General features: G+C 42.4%; 1 protein-coding gene and 1 pseudogene across 6 annotated transcripts in view; both read right to left on the bottom strand.

The window, feature by feature from the left end:
- Positions 1-769: 769 nt before the first annotated feature.
- LOC132518370 (sorting nexin-15-like) lies at positions 770-2,405 on the bottom strand (annotated as a pseudogene).
- Positions 2,406-4,760: 2,355 nt separating this feature from the next.
- Positions 4,761-19,356, bottom strand: part of GRAMD2B (GRAM domain containing 2B) — a 67,963-nt gene continuing 53,367 nt past the window's right edge. For 3 of the 6 annotated variants that reach the window (XM_060143491.1, XM_060143493.1, XM_060143494.1), the window contains 8 exons: positions 19,039-19,134; positions 17,086-17,157; positions 16,891-16,971; positions 14,107-14,218; positions 13,346-13,468; positions 12,650-12,737; positions 11,613-11,717; positions 4,761-5,999 (listed from right to left, as the gene is read on the bottom strand). In XM_060143491.1, the coding sequence (XP_059999474.1) occupies positions 5,768-5,999; positions 11,613-11,717; positions 12,650-12,737; positions 13,346-13,468; positions 14,107-14,218; positions 16,891-16,971; positions 17,086-17,157; positions 19,039-19,134 (909 nt within the window). In that variant the 3' untranslated portion in view covers positions 4,761-5,767. Of the gene's footprint in view, positions 6,000-9,016; positions 9,111-11,612; positions 11,718-12,645; positions 12,738-13,345; positions 13,469-14,106; positions 14,219-16,890; positions 16,972-17,085; positions 17,158-19,038; positions 19,135-19,356 lie in introns of those variants that run through there. The other 3 variants (XM_060143492.1, XM_060143495.1, XR_009539557.1) reach the window with 2 other exon arrangements.

The raw sequence follows: 19,356 nt of genomic DNA, 5'->3' as shown, positions 1-19,356 counted from the left end.
AAGACTAGAGCAGCTATGCATATTTTCTTCCTTTCTTTGTGTATATATGTGTATGCATTTGTATGATATGTATTATAAATTTGTTTATAGTAACAATTTTCTCTTTTCCTTCCCTTTTTTATTATTTTTTAAAATTTTATTTATTTATTTATTTATTTATGGCTACGTTGGGTCTTCATTGCTGCGTGCGGGCTTTCTCTAGTTGTGGCGAGCGGGGGCTACTCTTTTTTTTTTTTTTTTTTTGTGGTACGCGGGCCTCTCACTGTTGTGGCCTCTCCCGTTGCAGAGCACAGGCTCCGGACGCACAGGCTCAGCGGCCATGGCTCACAGGCCCAGCCGCTCCGCGGCATGTGGGATCTTCCCGGACCGGGGCACGAACCCGTGTCCCCTGCATTGGCAGGCGGATTCTTAACCACTGTGCCACCAGGGAAGTCCCTCCTTCCCTCTAATATTCTACTCAAGTTTTGTTTGAGGCTAACTTTACAATTTAGTCACTAGAGGATAGAATATTCAGATGGCACTGTGACCAAATTTGAGGAATAATTTAAAATAATTTTATTAATTTATTTTAATTATTATTTTATTTTTAATTAAAACTCTTTGGGGAACTTTGAATTCATTATTTTTCCCATTCTTGGTCCAATTACATCTAGAAGTGGCCCCTAGATTATAAGACCAGGAGACAGGGCCAGGCACCAGGGAGAGGAGAAGGAGGCAGCTGCCAGTGCTGGAGACCTGGGGAAGGGGCCACTCCTTCTTCAGGCAGGAGTTAGGACAGGTACAGGTGCAGGATTGCCTCTGACGCTTCAGCTAGTTGGCTGCCTTCCTCACACCCTCCCTGAGGGCAGGGGATGGGTCACTGGGATCTCCCTGAAGCAGAATGTGCACCCCATCCTGGTAACCCTGCAGAGCTGCAGCGTAGGTGCTTGCCTTCTCCTCCCGCAGCCCTGGATGATGAGCTCTGTAGCTTGGCTCAGAAAGGTGGTGGTGGGCCCTCCTTCCTTTTCCTCTCCCTGCCTTCCTGTTTCCCAGGGTCCCTGGTGCAGCCTTTAGGACTCTGCATCAATACCAACTCACTTATGCAGGTAGGACTGAGGCCTGAGACTTCTTCCTTGGAAAAGGGGTCCAAGAGGGCAAGTTCAGCCTTGGTGTGCAGGGCTCGGCAGGGGCACGGGACGCCTCCTTGGTGCTCCCACAGTTAAAGATGGCAGGTCTGGATGGTGAGGGCGTGGCGTGGGGGATGGTCCGTTGGCACCTCCAACACGTCGAGGCCCCTCCTCTCCACGCCCCTCCTTTCTGCAGGGGAGCCGCTGGTGCAACCAGGACACATCATGGCCCCAGGGCCGGGTCTCATCGAGGGGGCGGTATGGGGATCAGAGAGGCTGGCAGGATGTGCAGGTCCCTGGACACTTCGGAGGACCGTGTCACCTCCCCACCCCCGAAGAACTCCTTGAGTTGGGGGCTGTCGAGCGCGGAGATGTGCACCGTGAAACGAACCAAATCCTCAGCCCCCTTTCGAGGCTTCTTGATCACCGAAGCTTTGAACCGCCAAACACCTGTGCGCGGGGAGGGGCGGGACCCGGGGGAAGCAGGGAACTCGTGGAGGAAGCGGAAGAGGTTGGGTGGAGGTTGTAGGCCGGGTCTCCAAGCAGCTTGTGGAAGTTGCTGAATCGCAGAGATGGATGCAGCCAATGTTGGGACTTTGCATCTCATCATTTTCAGGTAAGGATGAGACTGTCTTCCTTTCTATGAAGTAGAGTCGTGTCTCGTTAGAAACAGAGTTGTGTTTCTTGTTGCGTGAGAGTTCAAATATGTATAGAAAGGGTGTGTATGGGGCTTCCCTGGTGGCGCAGTGGTTGAGAGTCCGCCTGCTGATGCAGGGGACGCGGGTTCGTGCCCTGGTCCGGGAAGAAACCACATGCCGCGGAGCGGCTGGGCCCGTGAGCCATGGCCGCTGGGCCTGCGCGTCCGGAGCCTGTGCTCCACAACGGGAGAGGCCACAACAGTGAGAGGCCCGCGTACCGCAAAAAAAAAAAAAGGACAAGAAAGGGTGTGTATGGATGCTGCGTAGCCCACGGGGTGGCTAGTAGCCAGTATTAAGGGATTCCCCTTAGCTTGAAGCCCTCCCTTGTGATGCTAAGGTTGCAGCACTTCAAACCGTATTGATGTTTTGCCAGCTGTTCCCTGTTAGATTCCGCTAACAAGGGGCCCTAGAGAGAGACTGCGCTGAACGGGAAGAAGGGATTGCTCCTTTCTGTTTACTCCCTCAGAGCTGCTAAACTTCTTCCTGTTACAGTGAGTGTCGCCTTATGCTCACTTCTTCGGCTTGGCACTGGCAGTTTCTTTCTGGAGCAGCAGCTGGATCCAGTTTGCAGTTTACCCAGCATTTGCAGAACCAGGCTCATTACGCCCCCTCTGAGACATTAGCGCCACCTGACGTGCCCCTGCTGCAGAGGGCAGAGTTTCAGCTCCACCCGGCCCCTCCCCAGCTTTTAAGCTTGGGTAGTTTCAGCCACCTGGCTCTTGTTCCCTCCAAACCTGAGTTTGCTACTTTCCTGCTATCTTTGTGTTCTGATTCCCTTTACTGTCACTGTTACCGAACCAAACTTGGGTCTGCTTGCCCACGTGCAGTAAAGCCAATCTACTGACACACCACACTGGATCGTGGTGAAGGAAAGTGCAGTGTTTATTGCAGGCCAAGCAAGGAGTCCAGGCACCTAGTGCTTCAAAGGCCCAAACTTCTTGAAGACTTTCAGGGAAAGGTTTTTAAAGACAGGGTGAGTGAGGGGGTCATGGGGTGTGTGATCAGCTCCTGGACATTCTTCTGATTGGCTGGTGGTGAGGTTAATTGGGGGTCACTATCATCAGCCTTCTGTTCCAACAGGTCTGGGGTCTAAGTGCTCGTGGGCAGCACACAGTTAACTTCTTCCACCTGGTGGGGGTTTCAGTCTCTGCAAAACAGCTCAAAGGACATGGCTCAGAATATTATCTATAGCCCTTGAGGAGGAACTAAGGTCCTTGACTTTGTTTAATGGCTGAACTATTATTGTCTTGCTTGACTGTTTTCCCTTATTTCTGCATTTTCTCACTTCTCTGATTAAAGTTACTCTTTGGAACTCGGGGAAGGCCTAGGAGGCTAAGGTTTTTCTACAGGCAGGAGGCAGGCAGAGGACGTGGGGGTTCTTTTATGGGAAGGCTCCATAGGGCCCTGTTCAGTTACAACACCAAGTTAACAGTTTTCTTTGTAATTGGAGTATAGTTGATTTACAATGTTGTGTTAATTTCTGCTGTACAACAAAGAGATTGTTATACATATATATAATTCTTTTATGTTCTTTTCCATTATGGCTTATCACAGGATACTGAATATAGTTCTCTGTGCTATACAGTAGGGCCTTGTTATCCGTCCATTCCATACATAATAGCTTATTAGCTACTAACCCTAACCTCCCACTCCATCCCTCTCCCAACCCCCTCCCCCATGGCAACCACAAGTCTGTTCTCTATGCCTGAGTCTGTTTCTGTTTCATAGGTAGGTTCATTTGTGTCATAATTTAGATTCTACATATAAGTGATATCATATGGTATTTGTCTTTCTCTTTATGACTTACTTCACTTAGTATGATAATCTCTAGTTGCATCCATGTTGCTGCAAATGGCATTATTTCATTCTTTTTTTTTTTTTTTAAGGCTGAGTAGTATTCCATTGTATATATGTACCACGTCTTCTCTATCCATTCATCTGTCGATGGACATTTAGGTTGTTTTCATGTCTTGGCTATTGTGAATAGTGCTGCTATCAACATTGGGGTGCATGTATCTTTTTGGATTATAATTTTGTCTGGATATATGCCCAGGAGCGGGATTGCTGGATCATATCATAATTCTATCTTTAGTTTTCTGAGGAACCTTCATACTGTTTTGCATAGTGGCTATACCAACTTACATTCCCATCAACAGTGTAGGAGGGCTCCCTTTTCCACATCCTCTCTATATGCTTACCTTTTTAATGCTATCTTCTATGCCATTTTTTGACAATACCATTCTAAATAGTGTCATAATTTAAGTGCTCTGCTATTGAATAGTCTCTAATATTTTGCTGTTAAGTCTTCAGAGAATATTCTTGTATATAAATCCTTGACTAGATCTCTGCTTATTGCTCTGGTATAAATTCCTGGATAGAAGATTACTAATTCAGTGAAATTTGAACCATTTAAAGGCTCTTCACACAGTTGTAGAATTTCTCTCCAGAGGTAGCTGACCCACTCTTGAATCTCTAATGGGTTTTAACTATAGAGCACTGACATAGAACTTTTATAAAACTGGACTGTCAGACATGCAGACATTTTAAGAAATAATGAATATGGTTCCTATTAAGAGGAGAGTATACAATTTGCCTCACACAGCAGATGTGCTTTAGAAACTTTGTAACATTTAATTCTCACAATGACACTTTCCCCTGGTACTTTTATCCTCATCAATAAAATGGGGGAAAATGACCAAATATTTTGCTTACGGTCACATAACTCATAAAATGAGGACCCAGGAATCAAGCATTGGTTTTCTGATTTCACAGTTAATTTTTCTTTCCCCTATATCATTGCAACCCAAGAACTTGAATCAGTTTTTCGGAAGTGAATACTTGGGAGGAAAGAAGTATGGGTGAGTTGGAAGTAGTAGAGAGGAGGTGAGAAGCAATTAAAAAGCATATTGTCTCTGTTAAAACAATTTACAAACTGACAAAATACAGCGTTGGCAGGGCATTTTAACCAATGAGTATTTATTAAAAGCTAGGGGTGCACCAGGCACAATTCTTGTCCAGTAGGCCAACAAATACAAATGATGTAACCAATTCACTTATTAGCTTACCTGATTAAACAAAATACATTTCATAGAAATGATTATAAAATGCATCATAAACAGAATATCTTTTATATTACAGATATTAGGGTACCTAAATAATTATGAATAAAAACCAGCCAACCCATATGGTAAATAGAAGTTAGCAAAACCACTAGTTAAATATTTTAGTCAGCAAGAGAAAAGCATGCTATCATCATGCTGAGATGGGTTTCAGCATTAATTACAGACATCCTATTTCAAAACACAGTCCACCTACAATCTTAAAAATGCAGTGTTTTTCATCCTGCATCAAATCACTATCATACTTTTTGGTTTAAAGATTAGTTTTGGTTTCAACATAAGTTAATTTAGTACTTTAGTCTCATGTCTCACAAATTCTTGACATGGGGTGGGTGAGAATCAGTTCTATTAGTTATTAGAGGAACAAAATATAAAATGAGATAGTTTAATCCACTTTGTCCAATACTCTTGCCAATACTCAACTGAGAAGTTAAGATGATATACAGGTGACTTAAACCAGAACATAACAGCAGAAGGGAGAAAACCAAAAACTAAAATGTTACTTGTTTGAAGCAAGTCTGTCCATTAGGGCTTTTTTGTTTCTTTTTATCTTTTGGGAGAGTCATGGCAAATTCTTTAAAGGATCCTATCGAGTTTGTTGGCACACGATATATCCCTTAGTTTGAAGGTTGGTTAAGAGGGATGTACAGGAGAGAAGAGGCAGGTGGGTAGGACTGAAAAGGCATGGAGTGGAGGAGTATGTCAGTACCGCTGACACAGTCACGATAACCCACTGAACCGCAATCGTCCAAGTCTGCCAGGCCCTTCCTGAGACCTCCAGAGATGGGTCTGTTTTTTTCAGGCAGCAGCCCTGAAAACTTCCTCAGAGAGTCAAGGTCAAATTTTATTGCACAGGAACCAAAATTATTCCCCTTCCCCCATTTCCTGAGCTGGAGACCTCCAAGGGCAAGCACGGCTGGGGCTGCCCATCTGCTTGCTCCTCTGGCCAGCAGGGAGCACTCCACCAGAATGCCTGGGGAGCACCTACTTCAAGGGAAGTGCGAGGTTTTGCATTGGTCCAAGCTTCTGGCTGGTCAGTCACCATTCTCAAGTAGCTTTTGTAAGTTGTTTTGTATCTTGAAATAAGAGAAAAGCTCCTGTTATTACATAGAATGGAGTATATTAAGGGCATATTTGCTATGGTCTATATAATGCTTGCGCTTAACCTCTTCTATCTTGAATAAAAAGCTACACATGGGTTCAATTTAGATTAGGCAAATAAATGCATGATTGTGGCATAGAATTCTGTTTGACAGACCACGTTAAAATGAAAAAAGATAGGCTAAAAATTTTTTGAAAGAGTGGCACAAAGATGAAAATGTTGGTAGAGACTAAGAGAAACAGAAGACCTGGCAACACCAGGTGTGACCCTTATGCATTCAGAGACAATGAGAAACCAGGTTTGACAAAGCCCATGTGATGGTCTGAATCGGACAAACACCACAAATAATGTTTAACACTCCTATTAGATATGACATTTCCCACGGACCCTGCCTATCTGTGGATCTTAAGACCACAGTATAGTGTTGGGCATTGAAAATGTGCTTGGTAAATGTTTGTTGGGTCAATGAACTTTAAAGAATTCAGAGCAAGGGATTTTCAAGAGCCAATACTGTGAGGGAGTAGGGAACCCTGTGGAACAAAAGAAAGAGAACGGTCTTCTTTTGGAAGAACATTCTGTGATGTCCTAGAGATCTAATCAGTATGTGCCAGGAACATCATGTGTGCTCACCTTGACCACACACCACCACACACAGAGGGAGGTTTTATACACCAAGCTAAGGGCCAGAGATGCTACGTAACAAGACCAGTCACACAGTAAGTGGCAGAGTAGGGAAAAGAACAGACATCTGACTCCAAAGTTCATGCTCTTTCTTCTGCACTGCTCCACCATTAATGCCATTCCCAGTACTAAGAAAATAAGTATTTACTTCTTTACCTGTAAGAGGCATTGCCTTCATCCCCCAAATTCCTACTTCATATCTTCCCTAGCTTCCCACAGGACCAAAGATGAATGGAAAAGCAGGAGTGGGGAGGTAGAGAAAGAAATGAAATAAAGGACTGATATCCAAAATATTTAAAACACCTGCAAAGACAAAAACCCCAAAAGTAAAACAAAGGAGATAAATGGGCAATTTACAGAAGGAATATTACAGAAAGAAATCCATATGGCCAGTATATGTATGAAAAGATGCTCAACCGCAGTAGTAATTAGGAAAATGCAAATACAAACCATAATGAGATTGGACTTCATACTCTTAGACTAGGAGGTAGTAGGGGGTCAGAATGGCCTAATGGTGCCCATCTTAGAGAAACTGAGGAGACATTTGAAGCTAATTAGTTGACAAAGTCCTGCGTAATCTGTCAGTGTCAAGTGAAAAGGACGACGGAAAGGGCAGTGATGCCATGAACAGAAATGGGGAAGTTACAAGAGGGCAGATCAGGAGGCTGAGACATGACCAGTCCCTGCAGGAGAGTAGAAGGAAGTTGCTGGTACTGAGTAGAAAGAGCTGAGACCTGGCTCTGACTTTCCCGCAGCACACAGCTGCTGTCCCCCGACCATGCGCTGCTGCGTTACTACCAGCTTCCCTTAGGCTTGGGGGTGCAGACGGAGCAACAGCACATGGGTGTGGCCTGGTGGCTTTTTTATACTAAGATTCCTATGAGCAATGTGTGCAACTTATGACTTTTGACAACTTCAACACGTTCCTTTTGACCCTAAATCCCCTCTTCCCTTCTTCTGCTTTGGGACACAGGTTTCTGTTGGTAGTATAGGCCTCCTAACCAAGTAGCTGGGCTCTGCACAAGACATGGCCAGCTGTCTGCCTGTTGTGGACGAGCTCTCCTGTTTTCCTGTCCCTCATTACAGAAAGTGGTGTCCCAGCCGGGCCCGGCAGGGGGGTGGGAAGGAATGCACGGGAGGGCAGCGGGGTTCCGTGTGTTTCCAGTCCAAAGAACTCCACTGTGTACCAGAGTGAACGCGAGAGGAAATTACCATCCCGTTCTCTAGGTCAGCACGGAAGCCAAACATCTCTAAGCATTTCATCCAAACAATTTTATCTTCAATTCTTAGCAACTGACATTTTAGAAGGGAAAACGGTTCTCTTTGCTATCCCATACCGTCTCTAGCTTAATTGTGGATTTAAAAGAAAATTTCCAAGCTTGCCCACCGATCCAGTGATTCAGTGGGAATTATCTGTCATGCCTTGGTTTAGAACAGAAGTATGCAGACTCCTTCGCTCTCCATACTTCAGTGGTTAAATGCTAGATACCATTTAGTATTGCAAGACAAGCATAATTTGACTCATTTGTATTTCATGTTTCTTCCCAAGTGAGCATAACTGCACCATTGTGGAAAGCCACCAAATACTTGGCATTTGTGGCAGCAATTTGAATTGAACAACTCACTCTAAACCTTTCCTTTAAGGATAAGGGTCAAAATAAAGCATGAGACAGGGACAGACATGCTGAAAGGAGAAATAAGAAATGTTAACTAGGTTTAACTCTGGGGATATTTCTGGGTGCCTACCTTCTCCTGTTCACCTCCCTACTCAGTGGGCTTATCCCCCAGGCCTAAGGTTGGATTCTGAGGAGCAGTAAAAGCAGAGGGCTTCGAAGCACAACTTTGAAGTCAGACCTGGTTCACATTCCAGTCCTGCCAGCTCTCTGGGTGTGTCTCCCGGAGCAAGTTCACTTGAAACTTGACTTCTTTTGTCAGATGGGAACAATGGCATGTATCATAGAGAGACTGAATGCAAATATTTTCTGTATGGCGACAACTAACGTGGGTGGAGCTGGGGGCTGCCCTCGCTGGTTGCGGGCACTCCTGACCGTGCCCCTCCCCGAGCCCTGTGTCAGCCGACACTTACCATTGGGCCCTATGGCACAGAGAATGATTTCTAACCAAGTGGGAAAACCACAAGGTCAACCAACAAGGAAGATGGGGTTGGAACCTATTTCTCAGTGGAAAATCCCCTGGCTGCATATGGTCATTTAGGTGGCCTGTTGCACAGCCACGCGTGTGTAACCCCTGCCCTGTGGCAGTGGACAGGCACTACTGCGACGCCCCCAACCCAGGAAAGAGACCTGTCACCTTTTCTAGTCTCATTATGTTGGCTGTAAGCTCTCGGCACAGGACCTCCACATTTAACTGTACGTGTGACCCCGAGCTGGATGGTGCTGTCTGTCTGTAAGAACACAGAGAAGAATTACTGTGGGCAGGGATGGCAAAGAAAGAAGTGGAATGAACACATTTTAAATTTATCTGACCAGAAAACTAGGTTATAATAGAAGACAGTGTGCATTTACCTTGTTCACATCAGAAAGGCCCTGCAGTAATCCTCAACTTCAGACTAGATGTTTAGGGGACTAAGTCTTCAAAGCTTAGCTGGAAATCTCTTAAGCTATTTTTGTTTAAGTGGCTACATTGCGCCTCAGCTTCCAAACACAAATCAGGCAATTATTCTCAAGCACACAGTTTCTTAGACTACTTTTACTAACTCCCGATACCCTCTCTCTGCCCACAACTGCACGCATTTGCAAGGCTTACTGCTCTTCTCAGTCACGTATGTACTGTTTATAGGAGAAGCAACCATTTACACTAGAACTTTCATGTTTAGGAATGTCTTTAATCAAACTTCTGTTGATGTGTGACTTTTGCAGTTCCTTCTTTGAGACCTGCGGTACAAACATAATTGCCCTTGTCTAGTAATATAACCGATGTATTCACTATTTACCACTTGACTGTTAAAGGCATGGGCTCTTACTCTGAGGTCCACTGGGGTCCTATACCAGCTAAAACTGTAGGAAATTTAGAGATGTGTGTACATTTTCCCAGAGAGCTGCTCTAAAACCATTGATTAGATTTTCATGTTAAGGTTAAGAACCATGGTTTGTATCTCCTTTCCATTTCTTGGTTGTAATTTAATTTTAGATGTGAAGTTTTTAGATGGCATTGACTGGTCTACTTTATTTTACATAGGATCCATTTTTGAGACATAGGTACTTGGTAACTTATCGATGATTATCTAAATATTAAGAAAGCAATCAGATGTTTTTCACTGAGTAGTTCTGAAACAGTTTTTTCTTTGTCCTTGATCCATAGTATCAAAATCTTAGATCCGAAAAAGGAAACTGAATCTAAACCTTCTGATTTCTAAACGAGGTATCTGAGACCCAGAGTACTGATTTATCCACACGGAATTCTGACAATCCAGACCTTCCCGTCATGGGTATTCCCTGACCTCATATAATATGTGATCTTTGTGATTTTCCCTTTAAATGGTTGTTTTTCAAATTGCATCTCCTCCTGGATTGATTATTTAAATAGTAGAATAAGTATTGATTTGCTTTCCATTAGTGGAATTTCCCCCTCATTGTCATCGTTAATTAAATGATAACAGGACATGAGGTACATTTTCCTAATAAAATCAACCCCTTATATGGTAGTGAACTAATAGTTTGCAATAATGTAGAGCTACCTCCTAGCTTTAAGTGTATTATTAACATCTTGAACAACACGTGAGAGAGTAAGGGCAGGGTATGAATTTATCCCAAACCATTCATTAGACTTATTACTGTTTCAAATGTATATTTATGGTTCAGAAATAATCTGTGTACCAGCATTGCATAAGCCATAGAACAAGACTTTTAGGTGACTGTTAAGACTGTAAAGAAAGGTCCTAGAATTGTATAGCATAATAGATCTCAAAGTGTAGACCCCAGGCCAGCACCAGAAATTTGGAGAACGGGCCCTGCAATCTGTTGTAACAAGCCATCCAGATGATTCTGATACACACTGAAAATATCCTGACTCACTACTCCACTGTTCCTTGTAAGCAACCACTGGTGACTAGGTTTTTGTAGTCATATAGACCTGAAACCTGATTCTGTTAAAATTATTTCTCTGAGTCTCAGTTTCTTCATCTGTAAAATGGGAATAATAGCTATCTATCTTATAAGGTTATGGTGAAGTTATGAGAGGAAACTGTATCTGTGTAAAAGATCTACTGTAATAGATCTCTAGCACACAGTACTTACTCTGTAAAGAAATATCTCTACTTTTAAAACTTCAGGTAAAAGTATGCTCTAAACATGGAATACTTTATTTTACTTTTTAGAGAATGTGTCAAAATCCTCGTGTAAATGGGTTTAAAGGAAAGACCACTATGGCAATAGATTTAATTAGGTTAGGCATGTTAAAAATACATGGTAGAAAATACGTGGTAGAAAATCTTCACAGACACATTCAACTAATTACTAGTCACATGGATCTTTATAGTGGTCAAGAGTTTTGTAAATAAGTGAGTTCATATAAAGAGTTATATATGATGAAATGTGCTGAGTTACTTGAATTGCTTCTTTTCTATGAATGTCTTTTGACTCATTGCCATTGTACGAAGATAAACTTGACTATCTTAATAAATGGGCCAAGGTCACAACTGAGTCTTAGGATAAGAGAACAAGATAATGTAAAATTAGGCTTGTTTCTTGCCTTATCACTGGCAACACTATAGCAACTCAAGAACATGAAGAGTCAGGTCATTTCTTTCCATATATACACTTAACAAAATGTCTCAAACAGAATGTATCCTCAATTAATGCTTGCTAAGAAGGATGCCAAGCTCAGGTCAAACATTATACTAATGTGAACAGCAAGCAGAAGACAGCACTGGAGGGAAGTGTCTTACTCAGTCTGATGGGTGTCCACAATGGAGGTTAGTGACCCCAGCCGCTCCTCCAGAGAATTAATTCTGTATCTCATGTAGAAGGTCGAGATGATTAGTGCACAGACACTGGAAAGGGATAAAAGAGAAATTCCCAATAGGTTAGTGGCCAGGACCTGATTGATGTTCATAAAACAGTAACCTCAGAGGCAACACTGTACATTTGAGGCAAGGTATTTTCCAAAATAACTTGGCTACAGAGACTTCAAAAGTCTTTTCTCAACAGACTGATGCTTGCACTAAACTTTAGAACTAGAAGGATATTGAAAATTCTCTATTTCCTCAATTTACAAATAATGGCATTTCAGTAGTCTCGCTCAAGGCCAGCCAATGTAGATTCCCGAGCTGGTGCTCATTTCTCCCACCAGGTACTGTCGAAGGCCCTGGCCAGCGAGTGTCCAGTCTTGTGACTCACATTCTCTGCTTTATCTGGAAACCAAACTGCAGATCCTCCTTGGTTCTGAGGAACAGCCTAGAACTGGGTCAGGTTATTTTCAGAAGAACAACTGGCTAGAAGCTACAGGCTAGTTACAGGCTAGAAGCTGAGAGGGAACTTAAAAAAGTCAATGCCTAAGTTTTCAATAAAGGGGATGACATTTTCAAGTTGTTCTGGTCTCTATCCAGAGGACACGGGATAGATGGAAAAATAAACATGAACGAAGATGCTGCATAATCCAGGAAACCATTTCCTAACTAAGAGTATCTACTTAGAACTTAGTCTTCTGCTGGATTTGGCATATTTTGCTTTTCCTTCCTTCCTTCCCACTATTTATTTAAATAAGAAGGGGATGAATATGACCTAAGTTTAAGTTTAAGAACCTAAGTTTAAGAACCTAAGTTTAAGAAAAAAGGTATTGAAGTAGGAGACAAAAATTTCCCCCTAAAAGATTTGGGTCATATTAGAGGCAACTGAGATTCACAATGGCTCTTGGTAACGTGATGACATTACTCCTGTAGTGAAATGAATCATTAAGTCATTCATAATAAATACACTTACTTACACAATTGCATAGAATATAAGAATATGGTGGAGAGTCGGACATTTCTGAGACTTTACTCTGGGTATGATTCCAATGGTTTCTGACTGACCTGTTGGGTGGAAAACAGAAAGCTTCTGTTTAAAAATGATAACACATCTCCTTCGTGCAGCAGTATCCCTATAGGGAAGAAGTACTTGAGAGACAGAATTATTTCCAGGTAATAAAAATCAGAGGAAATACTAACCAAAGCCTTTGCTTCTCATTTTAACCAGTAGTTACAATTCCTTCCCACATGTTGCATTCAATACATACCTATTGAGAGCCTTCTCTGTGCCAAGCATTGCGATGGAGTGACTGGTGAACAATACAGACCCCATCCTTGATCTCCTACCAGTACAACTGGTAAGCAGTTATTATAATCATCAGTAAATAATAATAAAATAACGTGAGTTTTACTGGTAATTTTTGAATCACAACCTCAAAGTATTCAGAATAATGAAAGGTCTTCCACGAAGGCTGTTCACCTTTGTATGCCCCACAGTAAAGCATGAAACTGGGTACAGTTTGTTGAGTGAATAAATGAATTAACATGCCGAGACCTACAGCAGGAAGGGAGGGGGAGGGCATAGCAAAGGCAGTCATAAAGTGAAACATGAGGGCCCTTTAAAAATTACAGGCAGATGCCCACCCCCGCCCCCCAAATAATCCATTCCTCACCATGCCCAGGGAGACTCTTGGCTTTTCCTTCAGGCAGTCTGTTCACAAGGGCATCTGCCCGAGTTGGTTTTGCTTCTCCCTTGGAGACATTCAGAACTGTCTGGGATTCTGTCACATGGAAATCTACCAAGATGAAACGGGGCTGGGTAAGCTTTCTCCCCAGGGCGTTTGAACACATAGGATCAACCACAAAGCAACTCAATCCCTTAATATGCATAATCGCCAAAGAATATAAATGGATCTTCTTACGAGCTGGTTGAGTGGTTTGGGGATGAAATCCAATGTTCAAGCAAATAAAAAATAAAATGATAGAAGGGCAGTCTGTTCTTATCCCACTGACTCATGGGGACGATTCAGCTATAATAATTAATAATATTACTAAAGAAGAGGTAAGAAAATACTGCATGTTTCTGCCTTTCAACCACTCCAATATTATGTCTATTTAAGAGACTTTTTTTTTTTTCTTTTTTGTCACACCATGTGGCTTGTGGGATTTTAGATCAACGACCAGGGACTGAACCTGGGTCCTCGGCAGTGAGGAGCCCTAACCATTGGACCGCCAGGGAATTCCCAAAGAGAATGCGTACTACCACATAGGCAACTCCTTTTCCTTGAACTTTCAAACTACCCTTTGTTTAGAGTCCCTTCCTAATTGTTAGCTCAGAAGGTGTGTTGTTTTTTGGTTGTTTTTGGCTTTTGGTTGAGCTAAGGATGTTTTGTGGAGAATTAAATTTCAGTAAAGATACAGAAATCTCCCAGACCTCGAGAGTTCTCAGATTCAGGAGTCTGGGATCCAGAACTGCTGTATCCTTCCATGTCTTGCCTTCTTTGCCGTACCACTCCATCCAGATCTGAGAATTCGTCGTTGAAATCCTGAGGGGAAATAATGAAATGAAGAGAGAGGCCCATTTTCCTTTATTCAACAGACAGAACTTTGTAACCTCCAGGCCTTTCACTTAGGCCTGACCTATAAAAAATGGAAAAGAAGGAAGGATTACCCCATACTACTGGGTTTCCTCAACAGATCACGGAGTATCTGGTTACTGATTTTTTTGGGCAGTTAGAATTCTGTTAACAAACAGTGGCCAACTCGTTTGAAATAACCAATGTCTAGGAAAAAAACTGGGATGCTGTTGTTTGAAAAGCTTCTAGGGTAAAGCTAGAGAAGTCTCATTAGCATTTTGTAATGAGAAAACATGACCAAAAGAGACATACACAAGGCAAATAAGTAGCTAGAAAGTTCTAGATGCATGTTCTAAATGCAGAGAAAGGTTTTCTCAAATTATAGTTTTAAAAAGATATTGGAAATAGAAAAGGGAAAATGGCTTTAGCAAATTAGACACCGGAAGGAAAGTTTTAGCTTTTTTCTTCCCTCGAACAAATCAAAACAGGGTCAGTAACATTACTTCTAAATGACAAAAGGGTGAGAGAGGAGTGAGGAGTCGGGGAAAAAGCAGGATGTTTTTACTGTGTATCCCACTTGTTCCCCAAAGTGCTTAGGAAATGAAGAGACAAGACGCGTCACTAAAATGTCGCGGTGAAGGCACAATTCGGCGAGCTTTTCACAATTTATTTAGCTGCCAAATGAAGAAGAGGAGACATATCTTGTAAGCAAATTACCAACCTTTCACCTTCAACTAGCTGTCTTTTGATCATTTCAATAGTCATTTCAATGTCATGCAAGAATTTATAGGGGAAGGAAAATTTTAAAATTCAAGTCTCCTCAATTTAATAATTAATTGAACACCTACTACAGATCAGGCAGTATGCAAAGCTCCAAACACATATGACTGCGCCTGATCTCCACAGCCACGTCAGGAGCCTGGCATTTTACTGGGTGAGGAAGCTGAGTCAGAGCAGTTAAAGAGCTTGCCCCATGGCATAGCTCAGCTGGGTGGAACCCAGATTCGAAACCATGTTTGAGGGATTCCAAATCATAAGTGTTTCATTCTATTTTGTACTGTTTCTCACTATTTTTTAAGGTAGATTTTTTTTTCAAAAAATTGAGATAAAACTCACCAGTTTAAGTATACAAATGTAGTGGGTTTTAGAATAATTACATTGTCGTACAACCATCACCACTGTCTTATTTCACAATACGTCCATCTCCCCCCAGAAAGAAGCCCTTTGCCCGTTAGCATTCACTCCCAATCCCGTCCCTTGGCAGCCACGAATGCATTTTCTGCCCATATGGATTTGTCTGTTCTGGACATTTCATATACATGGAATCATGCAACATGTGGCCTTTTGCGTCTGCCTTCCTCCACTAAGCATAATGTGTTCAAGGTTCGTCCATGTTGTATTATGTATCAGTAGTTCTTCATTTTTATGGTCAAATAATATTTCCCTGTATGGATATATTACATTTATCCATTTATCAGCTGATGGCTATCAGGGTTGCTTCCACTTTTTGGCTATGATGTATAATGCAGCTATGAACATTCTGGTTTAAGTTTTTGTGTGAACACGTTTTCAATCCCTATACTTTTTAACAGCTCTCAAAAAAAAAAAGATTTGTAGGGCTTCCCTGGTGGCACAGTGGTTAGGAATCCACCTGCCAATGCGGGGGACACGGGTTCGAGCCCTGGTCCGGGAAGATCCCACATGCCACGGAGCAACTAAGCCCGTGCACCACAACTACTGAAGCCTGCGCGCCTAGAGCCCGTGCTCCGCAACAAGAGAAGCCACCACAATGAGGAGCCCACGCACCGCAACGAAGAGTAGCCCCCGCTCACCGCAACTAGACAAGGCCTGTGCGCAGCGACGAAGACCCAACGCGGCCAAAAATAAATAAAGTTAAAAAAAAAAATTGTAGATGTTGAAACTCTGGGCTCATACTGCTTCACCAAAGGAATTAAAACATTTAACGATTATCAATTTGGGAACAACCATTTGAACAACACGGCTAGGACTCTCTTGGGCTTGCATGATACCATCACAGGTATAAATCTTGTACAAATCGGGGGAGCTACTTCCCGTTCGAGATTTACTCTGTAGTCAGAAAGTCTAAGGGAATCAAAGAATCTCTACCTCTTGGGCATTACAGCTTTCTTCTTTTACAGTTATTTCTGGGTATCCCTCAGCTTCTCTACTAAGCTGTAAAGACTTTGAAGGCAAGAACTAGTTTTGATATTTCCTGGTGTCCTTATGGGTACACTAGCATGGTGCCTTGAACATAGAAGGCATTCAACGACTTGTGGGATGAATCATGCCCTACCTAAATAGACTGGTGAACCTCTCTAAAACAACGCTGACAGACAAACAGAGCAAGATTTGCTGAATACCTCCATGGACCAGTAACTGGCTAAAACAGCGCACTATCATGTTTCTTTTCTTTTCCAGGATGACTCTTTAATTACCTGAAAAAGTTGATGACCTCCTATGGTCCCCTCTTCTTCAGGACAGAAATGCCCTGTTTCTTCAACTTTGCCTCCAATACTGTGGTCCTAATTTCCTCCCGCACCCTGGTCATGGTGTAAGGAGAAGTGTGATTGTGGGACCTACTCACTTTCTTTTGCATTTAGATAGTTATGTAGGCAACTCACCAGAGGCAGAGATGAAGGGCGGTCTGCCTGGAAGCTGTTTTCGAGAGAAGATGGATTGGGACTGTTGCCGGTACTTGTATTCTGAAATTATCGAAACAAAATTAGTTTTACAAAATGAAAGAACCAGATCAACTACAAAACCATAAGAAATACAGAAGAGAGACAGCAGTTGAGGCTCAGAGAGGTTGTACTCACTTCTAAGTGTCCACACACAGACTTCAGTAGTTTGTAAGTTGAATCTCTGGAGAGTAAGGAGACAAATATGTACTGAAAAACAAAATAATAATTATTTAATTATTAACAGATACTGCTCGACTAGAAGTGAGTGTTCAGAGTTAAAAATTTTATCTGTATATTTTTTCATTTTCAAACACCATAGACTATATTCTATACCAAGTCTATATTCTCATTCCACTCAGCCACACGTTCAGTTTTTATTCCATTCCTGGAATAAAGTGAATATATTCTCCCACAATAGCAACAGAACTCTCAAACCCAACTTAAATAATACAGCAATGTAGAGCAAAATGAAATCTCCGGTGCTCTGACATAGGTGCCCCAAACAAGCATGGATGGAAAAGACCTGGATAGTAAAGAAAGGCCAGTTGTATTCGCCAGGTCCTCTTTTAAGCCTCTCCCTCCCTTCCCCGCCCCCCTTTTAGAAGGTATTTAACAATTCCCAAGGGTCTGCTTTCTCTGCTCTGACCTAGATTTCCATTGAAAATGTCCCAGCCACTCTAAAAGGCTCATTCTTTTTCAAGCCACTTCCAGATTCTTTCTTGTACAAATATGGAGATTTTCTGGTGAATGCTTATAAATAAGTTATGGGAAAGAAGTCAGAGCTAGACAAGTAATTTGGAGACAAATAACACAAGGAAAAATGATTTTACCATAAACCACACGTAGAGAAATAAAAAAGTTCACACTTTTTCCATCTATTTGAGCCACAGCATCTTTTCACACCCCCTTTCCAAAGTTTGTGATTACCCTCTCCTGCATTCCCATGAGAGAAACCGATACACTTCCCGAGCAAACACTGTATTCCAAAGTAGTTAACATTACGGGTTCTGGCATTAGACAGACCGGGTTGCAAATTTTGGCTCTGTTACCTACCAAGTGGGTGACACTGGGCAAACTCTTAGTTCCAGTTTTCTTAACAATCCCCATCCCTTACAGTATGGTAGTGTGGAATAAACGTGTAAATATAAGGAAAGCATTTTGTGTACGCCTGGCAAGAAGTACCTGATGCTTGTTAGCCATTCGTATTAAAAAATAATAATAATCTAGAAACATATTAACATATTTCCTAGCTCATCAGAATAGCCTCTTTTAATCTTTCCTTCTTTCTCCTTCCCCCTTTAAGTTATTCAGTATGATTAGAAATGAATTGTAGCTTTTATGCTTTCATAAAAATAGTAGGTAAAATATTAAAAAAGAATTTCAAGTGAAACATGAGTAACCAAACCATTCTACTCTCTCTCTCTTGCCAAGGTGAAACACACATCGCTCTCCATGCAAATATTTCAGGTTGCCCATGTCTGGGGTAGCCCAACAGTCAATGACAGCTCCGGAACTTCTGTACTGAAGAGGGGTAGTTAAGGCAACCTGGAGGCAAAGAGGGCCTGGGAACTGGTCCTCAAGCTGAACTTGAATAGCAAGCCCAAGTTTTACGTCTTTAGGTTGGCTCTGGGGAGGCACCCAATGGAGGTTATGGGGAGGCTGGTCAACCCCGCCCCAGGGACCCCTCATATTGCCCTGCCGCACCCTGTGAATAAGGTGGTGGTGATGGTGGCGTTTTAAATAATAATAAAGAAATGAAATATATCCCTGTAGCCTGACCTGACCCAATAGATGTTAGGGAAATGGAAGTTGGGAAAGAATTTTACTTTTTTGACTTTGGTCAAGTAAGTATAATGAAGTCAGCAGGAAATTCAAAATTGGCAACTATTACATTAGAATAAATCACCTTGTCAGGGGAAACAACACTACACAAATGTCTAAAGGCTGTGATTTCAAAAATTCGACTTACAGAGTAACTCCTGATTCGTGGCATTATGTTTCAGGGTCTTGGTCCTCCGCAAGAAGCCCCTAAGGCAATGAAACCCAGAGTAGGACAAAGCAGGGTGCCCGCACCTGCTGCGTACTCACCCTGTCTGTGACTGTCGCTATAATCAGGGCATTTGGCACCAGAAGGGCAGTTTTGGTTTTCTTTATCAGGGTTACCGAGAAAGCCGGAATAGAGATCTGAAACAGAATCACTGAGTTAACATGGGTTCAGGCTTCACAGAGCAGCACTCCAAATCTTCATGTTAAAGGAAAAATAAAAAAAGATAAAACCAGCAGCAAGCTCTCCAGCCTCCATGAAGAAAAGTGAATCTTAGAAGAGTGTCACCGAGGTCGTCTGGATCATCAAGTCTACAGAAGGTTTTGGTGGGAGACCTGGGACATGCGAATAGAATGCAAAAT

Source organism: Lagenorhynchus albirostris, chromosome 3, assembly GCF_949774975.1.
Source record: "Lagenorhynchus albirostris chromosome 3, mLagAlb1.1, whole genome shotgun sequence".
Lineage (NCBI taxonomy): Eukaryota > Metazoa > Chordata > Mammalia > Artiodactyla > Delphinidae > Lagenorhynchus > Lagenorhynchus albirostris.
The sequence above is the reverse complement of the archived record's forward strand: the minus strand, read 5'-3'. Positions and strand labels throughout refer to the sequence as shown.